The sequence below is a fragment of the Seriola lalandi genome, unplaced genomic scaffold, assembly GCF_002814215.2.
Source record: "Seriola lalandi dorsalis isolate HSWRI2012SDOR001 ecotype SW California unplaced genomic scaffold, Sedor1 jcf7180002054613, whole genome shotgun sequence".
Classification (NCBI taxonomy): Eukaryota; Metazoa; Chordata; class Actinopteri; order Carangiformes; family Carangidae; genus Seriola; species Seriola lalandi.
In genome coordinates this window covers 13,561-33,421 of record NW_019525166.1, presented here as the reverse complement: position 1 = coordinate 33,421, position 19,861 = coordinate 13,561, and the positions used below count along the sequence as shown (strand labels likewise).

The 19,861-nt window shown below is 42.2% G+C and overlaps 1 protein-coding gene across 1 annotated transcript in view; it reads right to left on the bottom strand.

The window, feature by feature from the left end:
- Nucleotides 1-18,072, bottom strand: part of LOC111665041 (uncharacterized) — a 49,359-nt gene extending 31,287 nt beyond the window's left edge. The window contains exons 1-38 of the mRNA XM_087177602.1: nt 17,862-18,072; nt 17,662-17,763; nt 17,243-17,434; nt 16,931-17,041; nt 16,256-16,448; nt 15,934-16,070; nt 15,317-15,541; nt 14,928-15,069; nt 14,667-14,790; nt 14,084-14,275; nt 13,842-13,979; nt 13,450-13,632; nt 13,097-13,291; nt 12,528-12,676; nt 12,242-12,410; nt 11,989-12,123; nt 11,688-11,840; nt 10,647-10,848; nt 10,313-10,453; nt 10,017-10,202; nt 9,658-9,729; nt 9,369-9,495; nt 9,138-9,271; nt 8,506-8,703; nt 8,123-8,272; nt 7,360-7,539; nt 6,971-7,087; nt 5,273-5,422; nt 4,989-5,141; nt 4,537-4,752; nt 3,933-4,037; nt 3,168-3,312; nt 2,773-2,984; nt 2,362-2,580; nt 2,051-2,157; nt 1,138-1,291; nt 534-633; nt 143-315 (exon numbers count right to left, since the gene is read on the bottom strand). Of these exons, the coding sequence (XP_087033728.1) occupies nt 143-315; nt 534-633; nt 1,138-1,291; nt 2,051-2,157; nt 2,362-2,580; nt 2,773-2,984; nt 3,168-3,312; nt 3,933-4,037; nt 4,537-4,752; nt 4,989-5,141; nt 5,273-5,422; nt 6,971-7,087; nt 7,360-7,539; nt 8,123-8,272; nt 8,506-8,703; nt 9,138-9,271; nt 9,369-9,495; nt 9,658-9,729; nt 10,017-10,202; nt 10,313-10,453; nt 10,647-10,848; nt 11,688-11,840; nt 11,989-12,123; nt 12,242-12,410; nt 12,528-12,676; nt 13,097-13,291; nt 13,450-13,632; nt 13,842-13,979; nt 14,084-14,275; nt 14,667-14,790; nt 14,928-15,069; nt 15,317-15,541; nt 15,934-16,070; nt 16,256-16,448; nt 16,931-17,041; nt 17,243-17,434; nt 17,662-17,763; nt 17,862-18,072 (5,992 nt within the window). The remainder of the gene's footprint in view (nt 1-142; nt 316-533; nt 634-1,137; nt 1,292-2,050; nt 2,158-2,361; nt 2,581-2,772; nt 2,985-3,167; nt 3,313-3,932; nt 4,038-4,536; nt 4,753-4,988; nt 5,142-5,272; nt 5,423-6,970; nt 7,088-7,359; nt 7,540-8,122; nt 8,273-8,505; nt 8,704-9,137; nt 9,272-9,368; nt 9,496-9,657; nt 9,730-10,016; nt 10,203-10,312; nt 10,454-10,646; nt 10,849-11,687; nt 11,841-11,988; nt 12,124-12,241; nt 12,411-12,527; nt 12,677-13,096; nt 13,292-13,449; nt 13,633-13,841; nt 13,980-14,083; nt 14,276-14,666; nt 14,791-14,927; nt 15,070-15,316; nt 15,542-15,933; nt 16,071-16,255; nt 16,449-16,930; nt 17,042-17,242; nt 17,435-17,661; nt 17,764-17,861) is intronic.
- Nucleotides 18,073-19,861: the final 1,789 nt, after the last annotated feature.

The following is a 19,861-nucleotide window of genomic DNA, read 5'->3' as shown; positions in this document are numbered from 1 at the left end:
TTTGATCACCGTTTTTCAATAACAGCTGCATTCTGAAGTGTAATTAATTAATTACCGATTACTGTCAAGGTCGCTCTAAACCCTGAGTGAAATACTTAAGCTTAGGGAAACTAATATTCATTAGCAGTAAATGATGTGTGACCTGGAGGGCAGGGCAAGCAGTCCTGAGGTGCTGCCATCCGAGTGTGAGGGTTGATGAATCCAGCTGGGCACGGGTACTGGTTTTTGGACCAAGTCCCAGACGGACAATAATGACCCTCTGGACACTCATAACTCCCCGGCAGAGAGCCATTACTACTGCCAGGACAATAAAAACTATCCAGACAAAACAAGACAGGAAGAATTTAGTCCTTTACTGCTGTGGTAACAATGAGGTTTGAATGTAATTGTGACTGTGTGTACACAGGTATGCATTTCTGTGAGTAAACATCAAAAGTGCGTACTGTTTACAGTTCTTGCATCAGCTTTATATGAGAAAAAGTGCATATGTTTATGGTGCCAAGAAACTGTGTGTGGCTGATAAGCGAGTTTACCCCTGGGGACAGGTGCTGCAGCTGGATCGGCCATCTTCTGTACTGATGGTTCCCAGGGGGCACTGCTGAGGAGCCACAGAGCCCTCAGAACAATAATACCCTGGTTGTGTGAAGACAAGAGTCAAGCAAGGGATGCACACTCAAGTACACACACACGCACACGTACACACACAAGCACACATACAAACACACAAACACACACACACACACACCCCACACACACACACACCCACACACACACACAGGGGACAGGGTTCGATTTCAAGTGTCAACAGAGCAGCTGCTTACGTTTAGCCCTATTAACTTGAAAGAGTGCTTTGTTGTTTACCTGTCCTCTAAGTTAGCTCTAGGCTTATGTAAATTTTACACTTATTTGTGTTCTTTGCAATTCCCATTTTCTTTTGTAGTTCCCACATGACATGCAAAGTATAGCTTTTTGTTGCCATTTCCTGTCTAAACAATAGGTATCTGATTACATTATCCCAGTGTTGTTGTTTTTTTATTGACTGTCTTCATACATTTTCTCTTGACAATTCTCCCTCTCACTCTCTCTCTCTCACTTGAAAAATCAGTTACAGATGTCTAACTCCAGGGATCTGATCACCTTTCGGGCACGGTCCTCCATGGCTGTCTTTTAAAGGAGGGTCGGGACGATCTGCGCCGCCCAGACAGAAGAAACCTGCCCAGCATTCCCCTGAAGGCGCAGAAAGCCCCATTGCATCGCAATAATAACCAGGGAGACATGGCTGGCAATCCTCCTGAGAGGGGAAATAAGAGAGACAGAGAAGAACAGGGGGAGACAAAAACAGAGAGGCTGTTATAAAATGAAAAAAGAGTATGTGCCTTATTGCAACATTGATTTGGGATTAGATATTGATTGGCTGACACAAGGAAAGAAAGAAAACAATGTACAATATAAGTTACTGGGTAATGTATAGGGCTATATATAATGTAGCACTACTGACCATAAACTAGTTTGCTATATCGAAACCTAAAGTGTTCAATATTAAACAATAATAATATAAAATATAGATAAATAAGCCGTGAAGCAACCAAGGTAACAAATATATAAAATAATAAATATTCATATAATAAATACAGAAAAAATATCTAACCAACCCATTATTATGAAATGTTATTTTGTCCTCCTCCATTTTACATTAACAGCAGTTTTATTTCAAAATGCCATTTTCCCCAATGTCACTTTATTCTGTCAAGGCCTGTTATGTTATTGGCTTTTACTTTTGTCTGAATATATAGTTTGTTTATTCATAATGATTTATTTCATGTCTTATTTATTAATTGAACGTTGGGTCTACATAATTCTGCACAAAACATCTTGAATTGTGCAGGTACTGTAAAAAAGAATATACAGTTCATATACAGATATTCGCAATTTACAAAACAACAAGAAAAATCCCTAAACACCAATTGACAATTCCATTCAGATCTTATCCTGGTGTAATTCTCATTCACTGTCAAGGTGATATGCGAGTGTGATATAAAGTGTAAACGACCTGGGAGACTAATTTGGTGAGGTTAGAGAATGTTCCACGTGGACAGGGCAGAGGATGGATGGTGGCCCTGGGGCAATAATGACCAGCAGGACAAGGCCCTCCTTCTCCTGGTGAGAGACACAGGGAACACAGCTGCCATTTGTCAATCATCCCAAAATAGGAGTACCAGTGGAGAACTATGTCCTCAGATAACTAACAGGCTGACAATCAGGCTGACATATTAGCAAAATGTGGTTACATCAGACTATACTGTACTGTATTTCCTAAATTTGTGAACATGCAGTGCATGTCTGGTAAATACTGCTGTTTACCTGCAGCCTGTGACAGAGGTCTTGGAGAGGTGTTTCCATGTGAGCAGTAATATCCTTCCCGACATGGTCCAGTGACAGCTGTGCCATTTCTGGAAGAGCAGTAATGGCCGCCGTCACACTGCCTGCACTGAGAGACAGACCAGTAGCCTGGGTCAGGACCGTAAGTTCCCTCTGGACAGCCTCTCAAGTCAAATCCGGTTCTTTCAGGGCAGTAAAAGCCTGCAGGCCACAGAACACACACAAGGAGACGCATAAATATGAAGGACACAAAGATTTTGGTTAAATTATAGGTGCATCAGCTTTTTCATTGATCATTATTGTTTGTTTCTGGTTTTTAATTATTTTGTTTGATAATTTATTATAATTTTTTTTAAGTGGTTTTAAGGGCATACAAAACAGTAAACCACAAACCTGCAGGACACAGGTACAGAGTGCCAGATACACAGTACCAGCCTGGCACACAGAGCTCACACTGAGTAGCGTGAGTAACAGCAACATATGTGCCTGGATCACAGGGAACAGGCTGAATGGTTCCCTCTGGGCAGAAGTAACCCTCAGGACAAGATCCCCCTGTGACTCCATCCGTAGGGGTGGATGTCACAGCTCTCTCTACACAGTAATATCTGCAAGAGATTAACGAGAGAAAACAAGAGTGCGAAAAGCCTAAAACCAAATATAACGAATATTATATGAACCAGTGATGGCTAGTTTTAAAACCTAAGTGAAAAAATGGCTGGGAAGTATTTTTTTGTGAGTTAGTCTTAAATAATAGAAGTAGTGTTTATTTAATCAAGAGTCTGGTGTACCCCCCACTGCAGGATCCGCTAGGTTTAGTGAGGCCGGCAGAGTCACAGTAAAATCCCCCCAGACAGGGCCTGCACTCCTCCTGGCTGCGCAGGCCTGAGCTGTTTGACCAGCTTCCTTCAGGGCAGGCAACGGGAGCAGTGGTGCCTGTAAAGATGAAACAAATACCGACTCACATTTCAGCTGCAGTAAACAGTATGCCGAGTATGCAGAAATGTGCTAAGAGATGACAAGAACGTTGCAGTTATTGGGTTTGCTGACACAATACACTGTGACAATGTTTTAGACACTGTAAGCAGGATTTAAGTGCAACTTAAGAGTGGGACACTCTTATAAAGCACCACTGCTGCGTGCAGTATTGGACAGCTCAGGGCGGCTGGCTTTACCCTACAGCAGCATTTCTACAGCATGGGTCAGTGCCCCGAGTCAGACGGAACAAGTGTACAAATTAATTTGAAGAAAACAGTCTCAAAAGTTACAAGATAAATGTTGTCAGGACTTCCTGTAGGCCACCAAATGGTAATTAGCATGAATAAAACATTGTAGCCCTAGAATATAATAGGATAGAATGTTAATAGCCTCACGCAGTATAAATTTGGTTATATTAGCCTATAAAACAAGCTGCATCAGCGCAGGATTACAAAAAACATTATTTTGAAAATGTGGAACCTTCTGCAGCCTGATATATTTCAGGCATCAGCAGTATAGCATCGCTGAAGCACCTGCTGATGGCTGATTGCTTATTAAAAGGAAAACAAGCCAGTAACCTGAGGGGCAGTATTGACCAGGCGGACACAGGGAACCTGAGAGTCCGTCCAGCGGGCTGGGAGAGGATGCTCCCTCTCTGCACCAATAACCCGCATGGCATGGTCCTATGAGTAGAAGAATATTACAACAGATTATCAGTATGTGCTAATGTAAATACATCTGCAGCCCAACATGCTACAGACCACCACTTCTGAGTTTAAACACTTGGATTAATCAAATTTTAAAAAAACTAAACATTTACTCAATTACCTCTGGTACAAATACTGTACATGTATTTTTAGATAAACTTCTCTGAGATAAATCTCCAAACCTTAACAAATACAGTAAATCCAAAGCAATCTGTACTAGAGCTAAGTGAGAAAAAAAATGTTTATTTCCAATTTGGGTAAATTTCACATTTAAATATTTAAAGCAGACACAGGGGAACCTTATTCTGAGTCTTACATAAACCCTTCAAATAGTGTATCTAACACCACAAAAATCAATAACATTAGAAAACTGCAGTAGCCTGTTTGTTGAAATCACAGTAACCACTGAAAATAACTGTGAAAAATATAAGAAAAAATGGAAAACGGTTGAAGAGAAGAGATCTCTCTTCCTCACCTGCCGGCTCTGACAATCCCACAGAAGGACAGTACTGTCCAGCAGCACACGGCATGCAGCCTGCTGGACTGTCTGTGCGCTGTCTCGGGTTGAAGGAGCCTATTGGGCAGGGGTGTTGGTTGTGCAAGGCTGTACCTGTAGGGCAGTAATGTCCTTTAGGACATGGCCTTGGCAAGGAGGCATTGGCTAGACCCAGTCTCAAATCACAGTAGAAACCTTGAAAGAAGACAAATGTTTATTTTTAAATCAGTATGACAAAGCACTGAAGACGTGATGATGGAAAATTAAACACTTATACCTATATTTGTACACTACTTCTTTCAACAAACTTGACAAGTGCAGGAACACACGCATGTGAACAAGCCATCAAGTTCAATACACAAAGCACTTGAAATATATTTTTCTCCAGAGAAGGTAAAAAAAAAAAAAAAAACAGTGGTAACGACTCCTACCTGCCTCACAGACAGTGCAGGCCTTCTGTTTCTCTCTGTCCTGATATGTTCCTGATGGGCAGCGCTCGGGGGCTGCGCTACCTTGTGGGCAGAAGTGACCAGCAGGACATGGCAGAGCTGTAGCCACACTCTGACCAGGGGGACACCAATAGCCTATCAAGTGACAAGAGACACAATGCAATGGGGTGTAAAAGGATGGAAAGGAGATCGAACCTTTAACAAAAGTATCAGTAACAGTTATACTTCTATCGAACGAACAACATTTTAAGTTTTATAATACTGACCTTGGCTGCAGGGTCCAGTCGGAGCCCGGAGACCTTCTCCTCTGCAGTAGAACCCTGCGGTACAGGGCTGACAGCCAGCCTCACTTCTTAGACCTGGCACTGGGGAGAAAGTACCAGCTGGACACAACTCTGGCTCTCCTGAGCCCTCAACTGTAGAGAGAAATAATTGGAGAAGGCTGTCATTCAGTCATCTGTTCATTTGTTACCTTTGCATACCAATGCCTATGCAAGACTACAGGGCACTGTAGTTAATACCAGGATGTCACGGTTTGTTCAACACAAGAGAGGACCCAAAGGCAGTCACAGACCAGAACCACCAGAACAGCTCAATTTTATTAGAGGCAATGGTGCTTATAAAACCTTCCAAGCAGGCAGGAAGGTACAGGAACATAACAGGTAAGAACACAACAACATACAGAACATGAATGACACAACAATCTGGAAAAAAAAAACAGCTGGTATTTATACTGTGAACTGAGTAGGTAATGGGAAACAGGTGAGGTGGGTGTGGCAGTCTTGACTGGGTGATTAGGGAAAGAGAGACAAGTGAGCATCTTGTGGGAGGATGGAGAGCGGCAGGAGACAGAGGCAGGGCGGCAAAAGTAAGCATGGCTGAGACAGGATTCGTGACACAGGATACACTGAACATAAAGTGTGGAGACACCCTACAAAGGTCAACAGTTTATCAACAGACTAACACAAATAGACACAAGATGACTCACATTCATAGGGTGTTGAAACCACCTGAGTCATAGTTATAGCTATTCTAGAGTTTCAGTCCACCTAATTTGCATGTCTGGTCTGTAGAAAGAAATCTGGAGGAAACTTACTATAAAAAGCAAGTCCAATCAATTCCAAAGAGCTGCCTTTTGAATATAAAGTAAAATATGATATGACTTTGCAGACTCTTCTACTATGTTGTATTGGTCTATGATATTTAAGCAGTATCACACAAGAGGGCACGAGAGGCTGTGATTCGATCATCGGTACTCGGCGGCCTCATACCTATGACCAAATGACAGCCGTGCTGATATTCTGTACAACATCACAACCTTGAGTGTGATATTGATTTCATACAGCGCCATATTAGTTAAATAGGCAACAACTGATTATGATTTGTTTGTTTATTTTATCATTTATTTGGCTACGCCAACACAAATAGTGGACAGGCACAAAACACTTTCCTGCCCTGCACACTAGCTTGCTACATTAGCTGTTTTTCAATCTTCCTTCTTCTCCGTACGTGAGTCTACATGTTACTTCAGGTGCGTGCTTAAGTATCCAGGCTTCTTCCCTTCCCTTCATCCTCTTCTGACGACCATACATAATGTAATTCAAATATTTCTGGAAATATATTCATCTTTGCAAAGTTTGTGACAATCTAAGATAGATAACGACCATAAATGTAACACTAACTAACTGTTGTATAAACTGTTCTTATAACTTACTTAATTGATGGTCTCAGTTTGTCTCAGCACCTTCAGTCTAATACTGCTTAAGGTTACAATGTGCTCCACTTTCTATATGAGAATTTTTTTTTTACAATTAAATGCAATTATAAATATTAAAAAGGAGTATACTAGGCCCAGTGCACTGCCCATTTCACCAACCACCAGAATACACAACTATTAATACGCTTCAAAACTGTGTTGGCAATTTATCGATACAATTGTTCCAAGGCAGTAAAGCAGGGCTTACCACAGTATGTCCCAGGTGGACAGACACTGCCTGTTTCTCCATCTGTTGGTCTGGCCTCAGTGGCTTCTCCTACACAGTAATACCCAGGGGAACAGGGGCCCATTGGTAGAGCCAAACCTTTTGAGCAACACACAGTGCATTTGTTATTTGTATTTTATATGCCCAAAACTATTACCTATATGTTGAGTAGAGACTGACATCTTGTCCTGCTGAATAGCTGCACTTCTCAGGGGCCTGGAATTAAACTGCCCCAGGTTTATCTTATCTATTTCTTCACTGTTCATATACTATACTCTATCATGCTCTCAATAATGAGACCACTGACATGCTGACTGTGGGCTAGTGACTACTGTGCATCACTATGTATTTTATTATCAGTGCCCAAGTACCTGAGATGTTGCAGAAGGTTCCCGGTGGACAAGGCAGGGGCTCAGAGCTACCTAAGGGGCAGTAAAAGCCCACCTGGCAGCGCCCCCCTGTGGAGGTAGCTGGGCATAGACAGTTGGCGTTTGTGTAATTGTCCAGGTCAAAAGGCTGGGAGTTCCATGCAGCTGACACGCAGAACCAACCTGAGAGGAAAAAACACAGCAGGAGACAAAGTGGGAGATAATGAAGGTGATATAGTGAAGTTTTGACTGCTGCCTCTCGCCGACTGTGATCTCTCTGACCTTCTCAGCACAGGGTGAAGAAAGATGCTCAACGGAGCAGCAAGACAGCAGTGCAGAAATATGAGGGAGATGAGTCAGCCATGGGAAAAAGCAGGTAGCCATAACTCTAATATCTGCCTGAGACTTGAATGCATTTTGTTATTGATATATGGAGCTAGGCTGATTTGCAGATTTGCACATAAATAAATAATATAGAGGGGATTATTTAAAAGCTACTGTTCTTGCTGAAAGGCTGAAATAAAAGTGTATAAAGAGAAGTAAAATATTGACTGATGTGGCTGGTGTTGTGTCATAATGTTTCGTGCTTAATGTGCACTCTTTTTTTTTCCCTACCCCCAAAGTCTCACAGACTGCTTTGGACTGGCTTGCCGGCCCCTAGAGACAAATAGGCTCGCACAGAGGACAAAGTCCTGACACTGAGAAACTAGGCCGCATGGCTGTGATTCTATCCTTGGTAGAAATAAACAAAGACACTATTACTGACCAGCCTTGCACTTTCCAGACACTTTGGTCAGCCTCTCCTTCTCACAGTAGTGTCCTGGAGGACAAGGTAGGCAGCTGTCCAGACTCTGAGTCATGGGCTCTGGGTTGTAGTATCCACGAGGACATGGGAACTGGGTGGCATGCCTAGTACCTATGCAGACAATACAATTAGATTTTAAAAAGGTAGCAATGTTGGTGTTTCAAATGCTATAATTTTTACCTATATTGTAAAAGCTGGGGGGAATAGTTTATCAAATCAGAGAAAATCTTCAGTGCAACAAAAGGCTCCTTTTTAGACACCATGCTAGTTTACAATATATCAAAGTTTACAGGATATTTATGAAGAATCATAAGCACGATTCTTTGTGATTTGGGCGAGTCTACCATCAGGGCAGTAGAATCCAGGAGGACAGGGGAAGATGGTGAAGTTGCCAGTCTTTTCTGGACAGTAGTATCCAGCAGGGCAGCGGGAACACAGGGACTGGCCAGTGAGGTTGGTGTATGTTCCAGCTGGGCAAGACAGTGGACTAGCACTGCCCTCAGGGCAGTAATGAGCTGGTGGGCAAAGACCTCCTTCTGAGCCTGGAGAAGAAAAACCAATTAGATGTGATAAATTACTGAGATTATGACTGCTAAGCCTTTAATGTGATGAATCCTGTGATAGACCCTGATTAATTCAGTAATCATTCATTCAGCAAAACACCCTCACACATTCAGATTTTGTGCATTTATCAGCATCTGTTTCTCCTCTATCTGATGCATATTCATAAGACTTCTATTCACACATTATATATTAGTTCTGCTCTCCACTACTTCAGTTCATGCAAGAAATGTGTTAATTAATAATCATTGATTAAGGAACTGTTGAATCATTGAGTTAATATTTGAAGATGATCAAACCAAGTTTACCCTGCAGAAAGGATTAATGGAGTTAATTATTGGGCCTTTATCCCGCAAGCACAAATGAAATTAACTTCTCACGAAAAACATAAAAAGTCAATATTTTGTCATTTTACCTGTAGCTGTTGTATCTCCCCCTGGACAGTAGAATCCTGCCTTACACACGCCGGATGGATGAGTGAGACCTGCAGTACCACAGAAGTGACCCGCTGGACATGGACTACAGCCAGAGATGTCCGTCAGATGAAGACTGCAGCCATACACACACAAACATATACGGTTAAACAGTAAACAAAAAAAGGTTAACCGCTTAAGTTTATGTATGTGTAATATTTTGGCCTACCCACCTGTTAGAGTAGGTCCCTAGAGGACAGGGCAGAGGGAGACTGGTGCCCTCAGGACAGTACCTCCCCTTTGGACATTCTCCTCCTACTCCTGTGCTGAAGTTGCCATCTGGGTTCTGAAAGTTTACACCTTGAGAAGTTGTACATTTCAGTTAGGTTCAGTCTTCAAATCCAGTTCAGCAATACAAAAGCATTTGTACAGCAGGTTAGATGACGGGTAATATTTGACATATGGCTGACATGTTGTCTACTAATAAAAGTCTACAAGTTTGCTCGTATGATACATGTGTACCTGCTATGCAGTAATAACCAGCCTGACAGGGCCCAGTAGGTTCAAACAGACCCCAGTCCTCACAGTAGAACCCTGTTGTCAAAAAATGGAGAACATCATTGCAGTAACAGTAAAGCATGGAAATCATTAAAATGCTTATAACAGATCCCATCACGTCTGAAAGTATTCCTCCTCTAGTTAATTAAATGTGATTATCTTCTATTATGACCTTTGTTTAAATCAAATGGTTTCAACACATCCAGCAAATAAATCACAATTTAATGCATTAAAATTCAACTAATTTCACCAACATTTTATGGAAGACTTCCCAGTGTCTTGCAGACAGGGGACTGAAGACAAACATGTGACGATACTCTCACCTGCTGGACAAATGAGGCACTGCTCCACTTGGCTGAGGCCAAACTGAGGGCTGTATGTGCCAGGAGGGCAAGGCAGGATGCCTTCAACACCACCACCAAGACAGTAGTGTCCTACTGGACAGGGCTGGACACCTTCTCCTGATAGACAGTAGGTCCCTGAGGGACAGTCATCACATGTTTCTGCCCCTTCATCCCAGAATAAAGGAAAGAAAGAATAAATGAAAAGTCACCTGCTTTTTATATTTCACATTTTGATCCCTCATTTATCATACAGGTGCATGATATTTTTTTTATACCTGTAGTGTTTGAAAAAGTTCCATCAGGGCAGAGTACAGGAGAAGCTGAGCCCATGGGACAGTAGTGTCCAACTGGACAAATGTCCCCTGTCACTCCACCTGAGGGCATTGCTGACACAGCCCCTCCTGAACAGTAATACCCTATAAATCATTAGATACAAAATTTACTGTCATAAACCACAGAGATGATGATGATGCTCTCATCTCTCTTGTATGAGAGGTAAGAAAAGAAAGAACAGACAACTTCACCCTCCATAAAATGAAGTATGAAAATTAATGTTGTAAAACATCAAATGTGCTTTTCAATAATGGCACAGATAACTAATTCTCCTACCTGTGTCACAGATTCCTGAGGGCTGGCTTAGTCCTGTACTGTTGCAGTGGAGTCTTGGAGGGCAAGGCCAGCAGGAGGACAGGTTATGGGCTCCCACAGTGCTGCTCCAGGTTCCTGCAGGGCAGGGGTGCTGCTGGGGGTACTTGGTCCCTCGTGGGCAAACATAGCCTGCAGGACAAGTACCCCCAGAGGCCACAGTCACCTGTAGGAATGTTGGAGTAATCATGTGAATATTACAAAGTTTGATCATTTTGGCATTCGGTTCCAGTTCGACGTTTAAGCTGTGGGCAGTCTGAGTTAATAGCTGTCATTCATCTCCCACGCACTGCAGCTTATCCAAAACACATTTCTGAAAAACAGTTATTTATTTAACTAATGCAGAGTTGAACTGAACATGTCTCTAATTCATATTCATATCAAATGAGAGAAAACACTTTCTGAGTGTGTGGGAAATTAATGGCTGCCATTAAAATCAGCTACACCTCTTTAAGCACAAATACTCCACTTAAGAACCAGGATATTTCCACCTCTTTAAATTGCCCCATGTTTTTCTTTCTCTTTGTCCTTACATTACCTTACTTTTGCAAAACCAAATTAGAAGCACAAATCATCAGCAAGCACATAGCAGACAAAATGTCAAAGATTTCATCATCATCTGAAAGCAGCATGGTAAATTTGAAAGGCATTATAGCCTGGTTTCTTTTTACATTGCTGCATATGAATAATGTTTATAGACTGAATAAAAAGCAACTATTTTAACAGCAATTTGGTTATCCAAACATAGCAGTCACTTAAATTCCTGAGAATGAGATGATTGAATGAATTATCTTATTATCCATGCACAACCTCAGATACCAGGACGGAGACACTTTATATCTTGATTTTACATAAAGACACAAGATAAAACCAGTTTTATACTGACCACTTCTTAAAATGCTGTCATGTAATTATGTTCTTCTTACAATTTCATACTATTTGTTTTTTTTACTTTTTTGGATAAGCTGCTGGAAGCCATATTATCAATGTTGTTATTCATCTTACTGGAGTGGCAGTGGAGGCTCCAGAGGTGCAGTAGTGTCCCGGCTCACAGAGACCCTGCGGGTTAGAGAGACCGGCTCTGCTGCAGAACCAACCAGCTTCGCATGGGCGACAGTGCTGCACAGCATCACCACCAGGCTGGTCAGAGTAGGAACCCTGAATAATCACATAGCGTCATTTTAAAATATTAACTATCTTAGACAGAGTAAGAATACACATAAGAAGTTGACTGAAGAATAGGTATGAGCAGCTGAATAAACACCCCAACATTCTTTCACACACACACTAACACATGGATACTGACTGGAGGACAGGGGCGAGCGACAGAGGACCCTGGAGGACAGTAGTGTCCCGTGGGACACAGTGGTGCCAGGGACAAGCCTGTCTGGTTACACAGTCTGCCTCCCTGACAGTCCACACATGACTGTGCACCTCGATGCTGTGGAGGATTTATAGACAAGGGAATAACCTTGAGTATGGCATTATCTCATTATCTAATTTTAACTGTACAATTTCAGAGGAGCAGCACTTGGTGTTCCGTATGGATGATTTCCTACCATCTGAAAAGTGCCAAGATGACATGGTTGTGCCCTGAATGCCCCCTCCAATGTAAAATAACCCTTTTCTGCTTCATTCTGAACAGGAGAAGCTGAGCCACCCGTACAGTAGTAACCAGGAAAACAAAGACCCGAAGGTGAGGTGTTGTTGTAACCTAAACAATAGAAACTGACGAGGAGAGAAGTATATTAGCCTCAATTTCACAAAGCCCTTTTATAAAAATCAACTGATATCAGAACAATTGTATTGGAAAAAATAACAGTGAGTGAATATGAGTGACACTACCCTGGTGGACAGCTGACACACTCCTCAGGTCTGCCGAGGCCAGTTATATTGTTGAAGGTGCCGGGGGGACAGGGGAGGGGGGTAGAAGAAGCTGGAGGGCAATAACTTCCTGCTGGACACAAACCTCCTGTCGGACCATCACCTGGAGTCTGGACATATTCACAGTGCATACATGTAAAGAGAAGCAAAAATTTGCTGTAGGGAATAAGGGAATAATTTCATTCCTAAAATGCCCATTCCAAGTAATGGAATGCAATACATAAACTGTAAAATGTGAATTTCTGACACGGAAAATCAGAGATTGTAAAACTATCTTGTGGTGGTAGTTTGATTTGAGTCACTGATATAGAAAGTTGCTCCAATCTTTTTGCTGTACCTCTTCTTGATAAAAAAAAAAAAAAATCAGTTAGAGAATATGTTATCATTGATTTAACTAAATGTACTTGTGGGCCTCAGGAAGACTAGCACTTCATGGAAGTTACTGAAGAACAAAATGTATAAAGAATAGGATTAAAAATTCATGACTAACAAGCTTTGTTTAATAAATTATTAAAACAGTATTCTCGTACTGCAGACTTGGCTCCCTCTCTACAGTAGAAGCGCTCTTTGCAGCTTCCAGAGGGCTCTGTGAGTCCCACACCAGAGCAATACTGGCCTCCACCACAAGGGGAGCACTCAGACCCATCACTGAGAGCGGAGCGAGAGCTGTAGGTTCCTTCAGGACACGCTTCTGGAGTAGAAGTGCGCTCTGGACAGTAAAAGCCCTATGAAATGTGTGAGAAAAAGAGAGAAAGGAGAAAGAGAAACAGACTGTTACTATCTGAGATCTTATTTATGTAGTGGAAAGCACACCTATGGAGAAGTTACACTGTCTCTTCCATGCAGTAAAACATTTTTTAAATGCTAGATATTCCCACAGTACCTGAGGGCAGACTAAGGGCGAGTGAGTTCCCAACCTGCCACAGTAATACCTGGATGGACATAAAACACACTCCTCTCCACTGTGACCAAGTGTGTTGTTCCTGTACTGGCCGGCCTGGCAGGGGTATGTATAGGGGTACCCGGTCCCTCGGGGGCAATAGTGCCCATCAGGACACACCCCCGTCTGAAACATTACAGAATACAAGATAATCGTGTCATTTATTTTGTAAGTATATTGTTCACCTATGTTATAAATATCTTTAAAAAAAATGTCTCATATGTATCCATTTACTCTGTATATGATTATATAATCATGTAAAATTACTACATCAGAAATGGGTCAGATATATTTGTTCTTCAAACACTGTACAGATCATTTATGTGGTGACTTACAGGGCTGGTAATAGGCTGCTCTTGAGACTCCTCAGAGTAACAGTACTTCCCCTCTGGACACTGGACACACTCGCTCATGTCACGGAGACCAGGAAATTCACTGTAGCTACCATTAGGGCAAGGAATGGGGTTGGGATCCTGTAAAGGAAATTGCATTTAGTAGTAGTTTAATGCTCCAAAAAGCAGACTAAATCAATTAAACAAAATTCCTCCATTGCTGTATGTATCGTTCTTTGACTCACAATGCCTCCTCCTGGGCAGTAGAAGCCTCGAGGACACAGGGTGGCTGAGCGCTGGGGGTCTCGGGCCAAACCCTGAGAGCAGAGAAAACCTGGGGGGCACACCATGACGCTTAACATGGCTTCCTCACTAGTGGTCTCATTACTGCAGTAGTGGCCCTGCAGGCAGGGAGAACACTCCACAGAGCCCTCGTCCTACACACAAGAGAACGTGAAGGAAGATTCAGAGAGTTAAAGTTAAAGATATCAACTAGTATGGGGGAGGGACACAGAAAAAAAACAGACTGACAACGCAAGGGAGAAAAGATATAACATAGAAGATGCTGGAATAACATTGATACTGCTTCAATGTTGAGAGCAAAAAACAAACGATAATAAAATTTAGCTGCTCATCTTGCTGACATTTACAGATGTACATACATGGTGAGTAATGTAAGACGATATCAATGTGGGCGGAAAATGCTAATCTAAAAATAGGACAATCAAAATTGCTTATGGAAGGACAAGACTAAAACACAAGTACTGGTTTCCACTGGTTCTTTCATTTGACCAGTCACAGTGGACTCTGTTAAAGATGGGGCCTTACAGAGTAACTGCCAGCTCCACACACTCTTGGGTTGACAGTGGCTGAGTGGGGACAAAAATAGCCAGCAGGGCAAGCAGAGCAGTCCTCCAGCCTCCGACCTCCTTTCAGACGGAGAAATGTGGAGCTGGAGAAAGACAGGATAGAGCGGATGTACTAAATCATATTTATTACACCAGCTTAATCCTTCATTTTACCGGTTTTATAGCAAAGTCTTTCCATATCATCATCCTCTTCATCATCACACACACAATTACTGCTTACGGTGGGCATGGTGAAGGCTTGGAGGTGCCCTGCTGACAGAAGGAGCCTTCAGGACAGATCAGGCAGTCTTCTCTGTGTCTGTTACCCATTCGCATGCTGTAGGTGCCTGCAGGGCAAGGAAACTGGGTGCCATATGCAGTCCCTGGTGAAGAAACATCGACACAGTTATATCTACATGAATGAGTCGTGATTACAACTGTGGAAGAGAAAAATCTTATCTATAAAATAAATGTATGTAAAGCTGTATTTAGTCTTGAACAGTTTGCAGAGTAAAACATGTCTTTACTTTAAAGATTTTGTTTTAGTCTTCTGAAGTAAAGCAGTAAACAAATGCATCAGTTTAATATACTGTAGATACTACCAATATTACCAGCTGTACTCATGTGTACCTTCAGGACAGTAGTGTCCAGAACTGCATCGACCTGACGGAGCTCCAGACCCAGCCAAACAGTACCAGCCCTGTGGGCACGGCCGACACTCACTTTCAGCTTCCAATCCACTGTGACCATTCCATGTCCCCACGGGACACTTGTACTGGGTGGGGAACATAGTTCCAGGGGGACAATAATGCCCCGCAAAGCAGGAGAGTGGTGGTCTCTGGATACCACCAGTTCCTGATGAAGTATAAATGATATAGGCATCAAGGTGGGAAAACTTCCAAACAAGCTCCAAGCTATATATTTTCTTGATATGAAGTAGGTCTAGACGATACTGACACGATCAAATATCACTATACGTTTGACCAAATACCTTGATGGTGGTATAATTTTAAAATATTTTGGGAATTGTTATTATAGCTTTTAAAACATGTGAACACACAAGAATATTTTAGGAAAGTAAATGAATGTTAATGTGGATACAGTGATCAAACTCATAGAGACATTCATTGGTAATTCTTATTTATAAGGCAGAAGCAAATAAATTAATTTCTTGTGATGCTATGAAATATCAAACAGTGCTTTTAAATTCCAACTGAACATGTATTTGTGTGAAGGATGAATGGCACCTCGAAGACAGGCATATCGCGCTGGGCACAGTTGACACTGTGAGCGATCAGTGAGGTCAGTGCGGTTGCTCAGTGTCCCCGGTGGGCAAGCATTAGTTGGGTTGTTGGGTTTCGAGGAACCAGGAGGACACACAAACCTTAGGATTCAGGCAAACCGATCAGAATCATAGAATAACAATGCCTAGGCAGGATTACATTACAGGCAACAAGAGAATTTTTAATGCATGTGTGAGTCTCAGTAGCCGTTCATATATACAGCATCGGAAACACAAGTTTGCAGTATCACTGAACCGTGGTTGACAGAAAATCTGAGATTACTTACCCTTGCATGCAGTCCACATCAGGGGCTCTCAGAGCTACCTGTGTGCAGGCCTTCCCTGCATAGCACTCTCTGCAATCAGCCAGCTCATCCTGACCCTCTAGGGGGTTGAAGGAGCCTGGCGGACAGGGCACAGGGTCGCTTGTCCCCTCAGGACAATAAAAGCCAGCAGGGCATTTGAGACAATCCTTCACACCTGGAGGAAATGGTGACAAACATATTGTTGTTGTGCTAAGATGAATGTAGGTTTGGAATACACTGTAGGCCTACTTTATTAGGATATCTGTTAGGATTCATATTTAAAGCCATCAGTTGGCGTTTTGTGATCTCCCCCTGTTCTATACTTACTGCTCATGTAGCACAGTCAGGTTTCCCCTCATCATCTTTTCTATAGTGGTCTCACAGCTCCAGCTTGCTATCAGCAGTTGTGTTTTTTTATTGACGCATTCTCTCTTTGCCCTCTTGGCATCCATCTGTTGCAGTTTCTCATCCATATAATCCGGTTCATCATGGTAACTAAACAACACTTACATATTTATACTATCACTGAATTCTTGTTATGATAGACTGCTACAGCACCATAATAGGTTTAGCTGAGCTTTTGAGGGAGCTGTTTCCAAATAAGAATTTTTACTTGGCAAAGGGAAAATATACATGATGAGTGGTATATAAACTCACTTATTGCCCCTTGATGAGGGGTGAAGGTGCCTCGAGGACATATCGCTTCTTCCAAGGTGCCAGCAGGGCAATATCTCCCCCGAGCACAGGGCAAGCCAGGACCCGATGAGCCTGTGTCACACACACACGCACACATGCATAACATACAAAATGGGACAGTGGGCACAGTACATCCTGCAGTAACATTTTAGCTCTAAATTTGATCTTCATTTCATGTTCTTTGGCTGTAGTTACCTACTCTTATGCAATTTTGTTTCAGCATTTCAGTATTTGTTGCTGCATTGAAGTCAGTGTATTAGTGCTAAGACTTACCTGCAGGACAGAAGCGTCCTTCTCTACATCTCTTACAGGCTGCCCTACTTGTCTGACCCAGTTGTTCCCCCGCTGTACCAGCAGGGCAAGGTGACCCATGAGGGGTGGCGGTGCCTTCTTCACAGTAAAAGCCCTGTGGGCACAGGAACTGGGAGGTGGGTCTCCATGAGCTGCCTTCCAGACAGTAAAACCCTAGAGAAAAGTATTTATAGGTAAGGTCATAAGAACATTTTTTACAGGATACCATATGTGGTAAAGTCATGCAAAACCATTAACTAAATAAAATTGGCCAATTAGACCAGAGACACTGTAACTGAATGGTTACGTTTGTGGTTACAGTGATCTGATTTTCTGCAGAAATTTAAAGTCTTTGGGATTGAAACCTTCAGTATAACAACATAGAAGGTTTGCCAGTCTACCTGCAGGACAGATTGTGCAGTCTCTCAGCCTCTGCAGACCTTCTTTAGAGCCATAAGTCCCTGCAGGACAAGGTACAGCTACACCGCCTACACAGTAATGACCTGGGGCGAAGAAAAACATGCTCAAATACATATTAGGCGTCATCCAGGAAGAAAGAAAACTGTAAAACAAATGACAGTAAGCAGTGATAAACACTAACCTGTAGGACAGATCATACATGCTAACTCCTCCCTCGCGTCTTTGTATGTTCCTGGTCGACAGATGTTGGGTTGACTCGATCTATGCACTGATTGGCTCCAGCGAGGGGCCGCCGATCCCCCGCATAGTGAGGACGTAGCATTACACCTACGGCAGAAAGTCCGTTCAGGTGTGGACGACCAACCAGGAGGACAGGGAAGAGGCTGTGACATGGCATTATCTGGACAGTAACTTCCTATGGTAGAAAGAGGACACATTTGGTCATTTCTGGTGTCCTTAATAATCACAAATTGACATTTTAATTATTCAAATCCACTTTCAAATGGTCTTACTGCATTACCTGCTGGACACCGAAGACACTGGATAGTGCACACAGTTGAATAGAATCCAGGGGCGCAGTCATTACACACAGTGTGATCTAGGCTGGGCTCCTTGCCAGGCCCACACTATAAGGCATATATAAGAGAGCAATTAAAGAGCAATGACTTTGATTAATTCTATATTCTAAACACAGTTCACCGACCACAGGACTGTCAAGGTTTTTCTTTCTCAGATACAAAATGTTTTTTTAAGAGGATGTATCTGGATTTGATAAAGTCTGCTGCCATTGATACCTTCTGAGGGAAGCCAGAGTTGCAGACAGAGTCTACGGGGCAAGTCAGACACTGTAGGACCCCCTCAGGAGAATGTTGTCCTGGGAGGCATAATGAAAGCGTCCCATTCGCTGGGTCACATGAAAAACCAGCAGGACACAGCCGACAGTTCACTCTGTCCTCTGAGCTGATCAGACCTGGAAAACAAGGCTGCAACATACAGAAATGAAATGAGTAAAGACAGTATAATGACAACTATATTACCTGTCATACAGCATTAAACACAGTATTTGAGATATTTAAGGTACACATGCACATGATGAGGGGAAGAAGTGAAACTAAAGGTGAACAGATCTTTTTCACTGTGGCATTCTGACTTGAAACACAGGTGTAATTGATTCTTGACTGCTGCATTACATTGCTGTAATGACTGGTGTTCACATCCTGACACGTCAAAATGTCTGCTGTGAAAAAGGTCTATTGGCCTGCTAGGAAGAAAAGCAAAAGAGGCTATTTCTTTAGCTTTCAAAGGAGGCCGTGACAGAACAGGTTTAGGAGGCACTGAGCTGTATGATGATGTCAGTACCTTGCAGTCACTAATACTGCTTTTTCCTGTGTAGACGTTGAATGTTCCGGCTGGGCATCTATGAGGTGCAGATACATTGCCAGGACAACTATACAACAGAAATATATATTACAGTTAAATGTCTTACTAGTGGTGATAAAAACACATTTGACTATTGACGTTTTATTTTCGATTTTTACATGTGATTCCTCAAAGGAATAAAAAGTCGAAACTATGCATTTTCTTAATGCGCACAGTAATTTCTAAGACTGTTGATGACTCACAAATAGCCAGAGGGACACTCTAAACAAAGTTGGTGGGAGAAGAATGTTCCTCCTGGGCAGTGAGCAAGGTCTGTCTCTTTGCTGATGAGGAGGTCTGCACTCCCTTCAGATGATTCTTACACGAATAAATGAATGTAAGGAAGGATATAGAAGTCTACAAGGTGGTTTTGATTCTTCTTAAATTAGTTTCATTAAAAAAATACTGTAATAAATAAATATATAAATAACTAAAATAAAAAATAAAAACAACATCACTTTTAACAGTCATTGTTCTTACCTGAGGCCAATCCAGACTGTGTCAGTAGCAGAAAAATCCATGAAGCTGAAAAACAAAACACATGCATTATTTTCGATGAGCACGTCATCACTGAGTTTCCAATCAAGTCCAGTCTGTTTCAGTTATTTGTATATTTTCATTCAAGACTGTTTGGTCAAAGCCAACATGACTGATTTACTGGTTTAAAGGCATGAAAGTGAAAGGCCCTCAGTCAGTGAAACTGAAAAAAGAGCACGAAACGTGACTCCCGGGTGACTGCTGTAGCTGATAATGGTGTGCCAT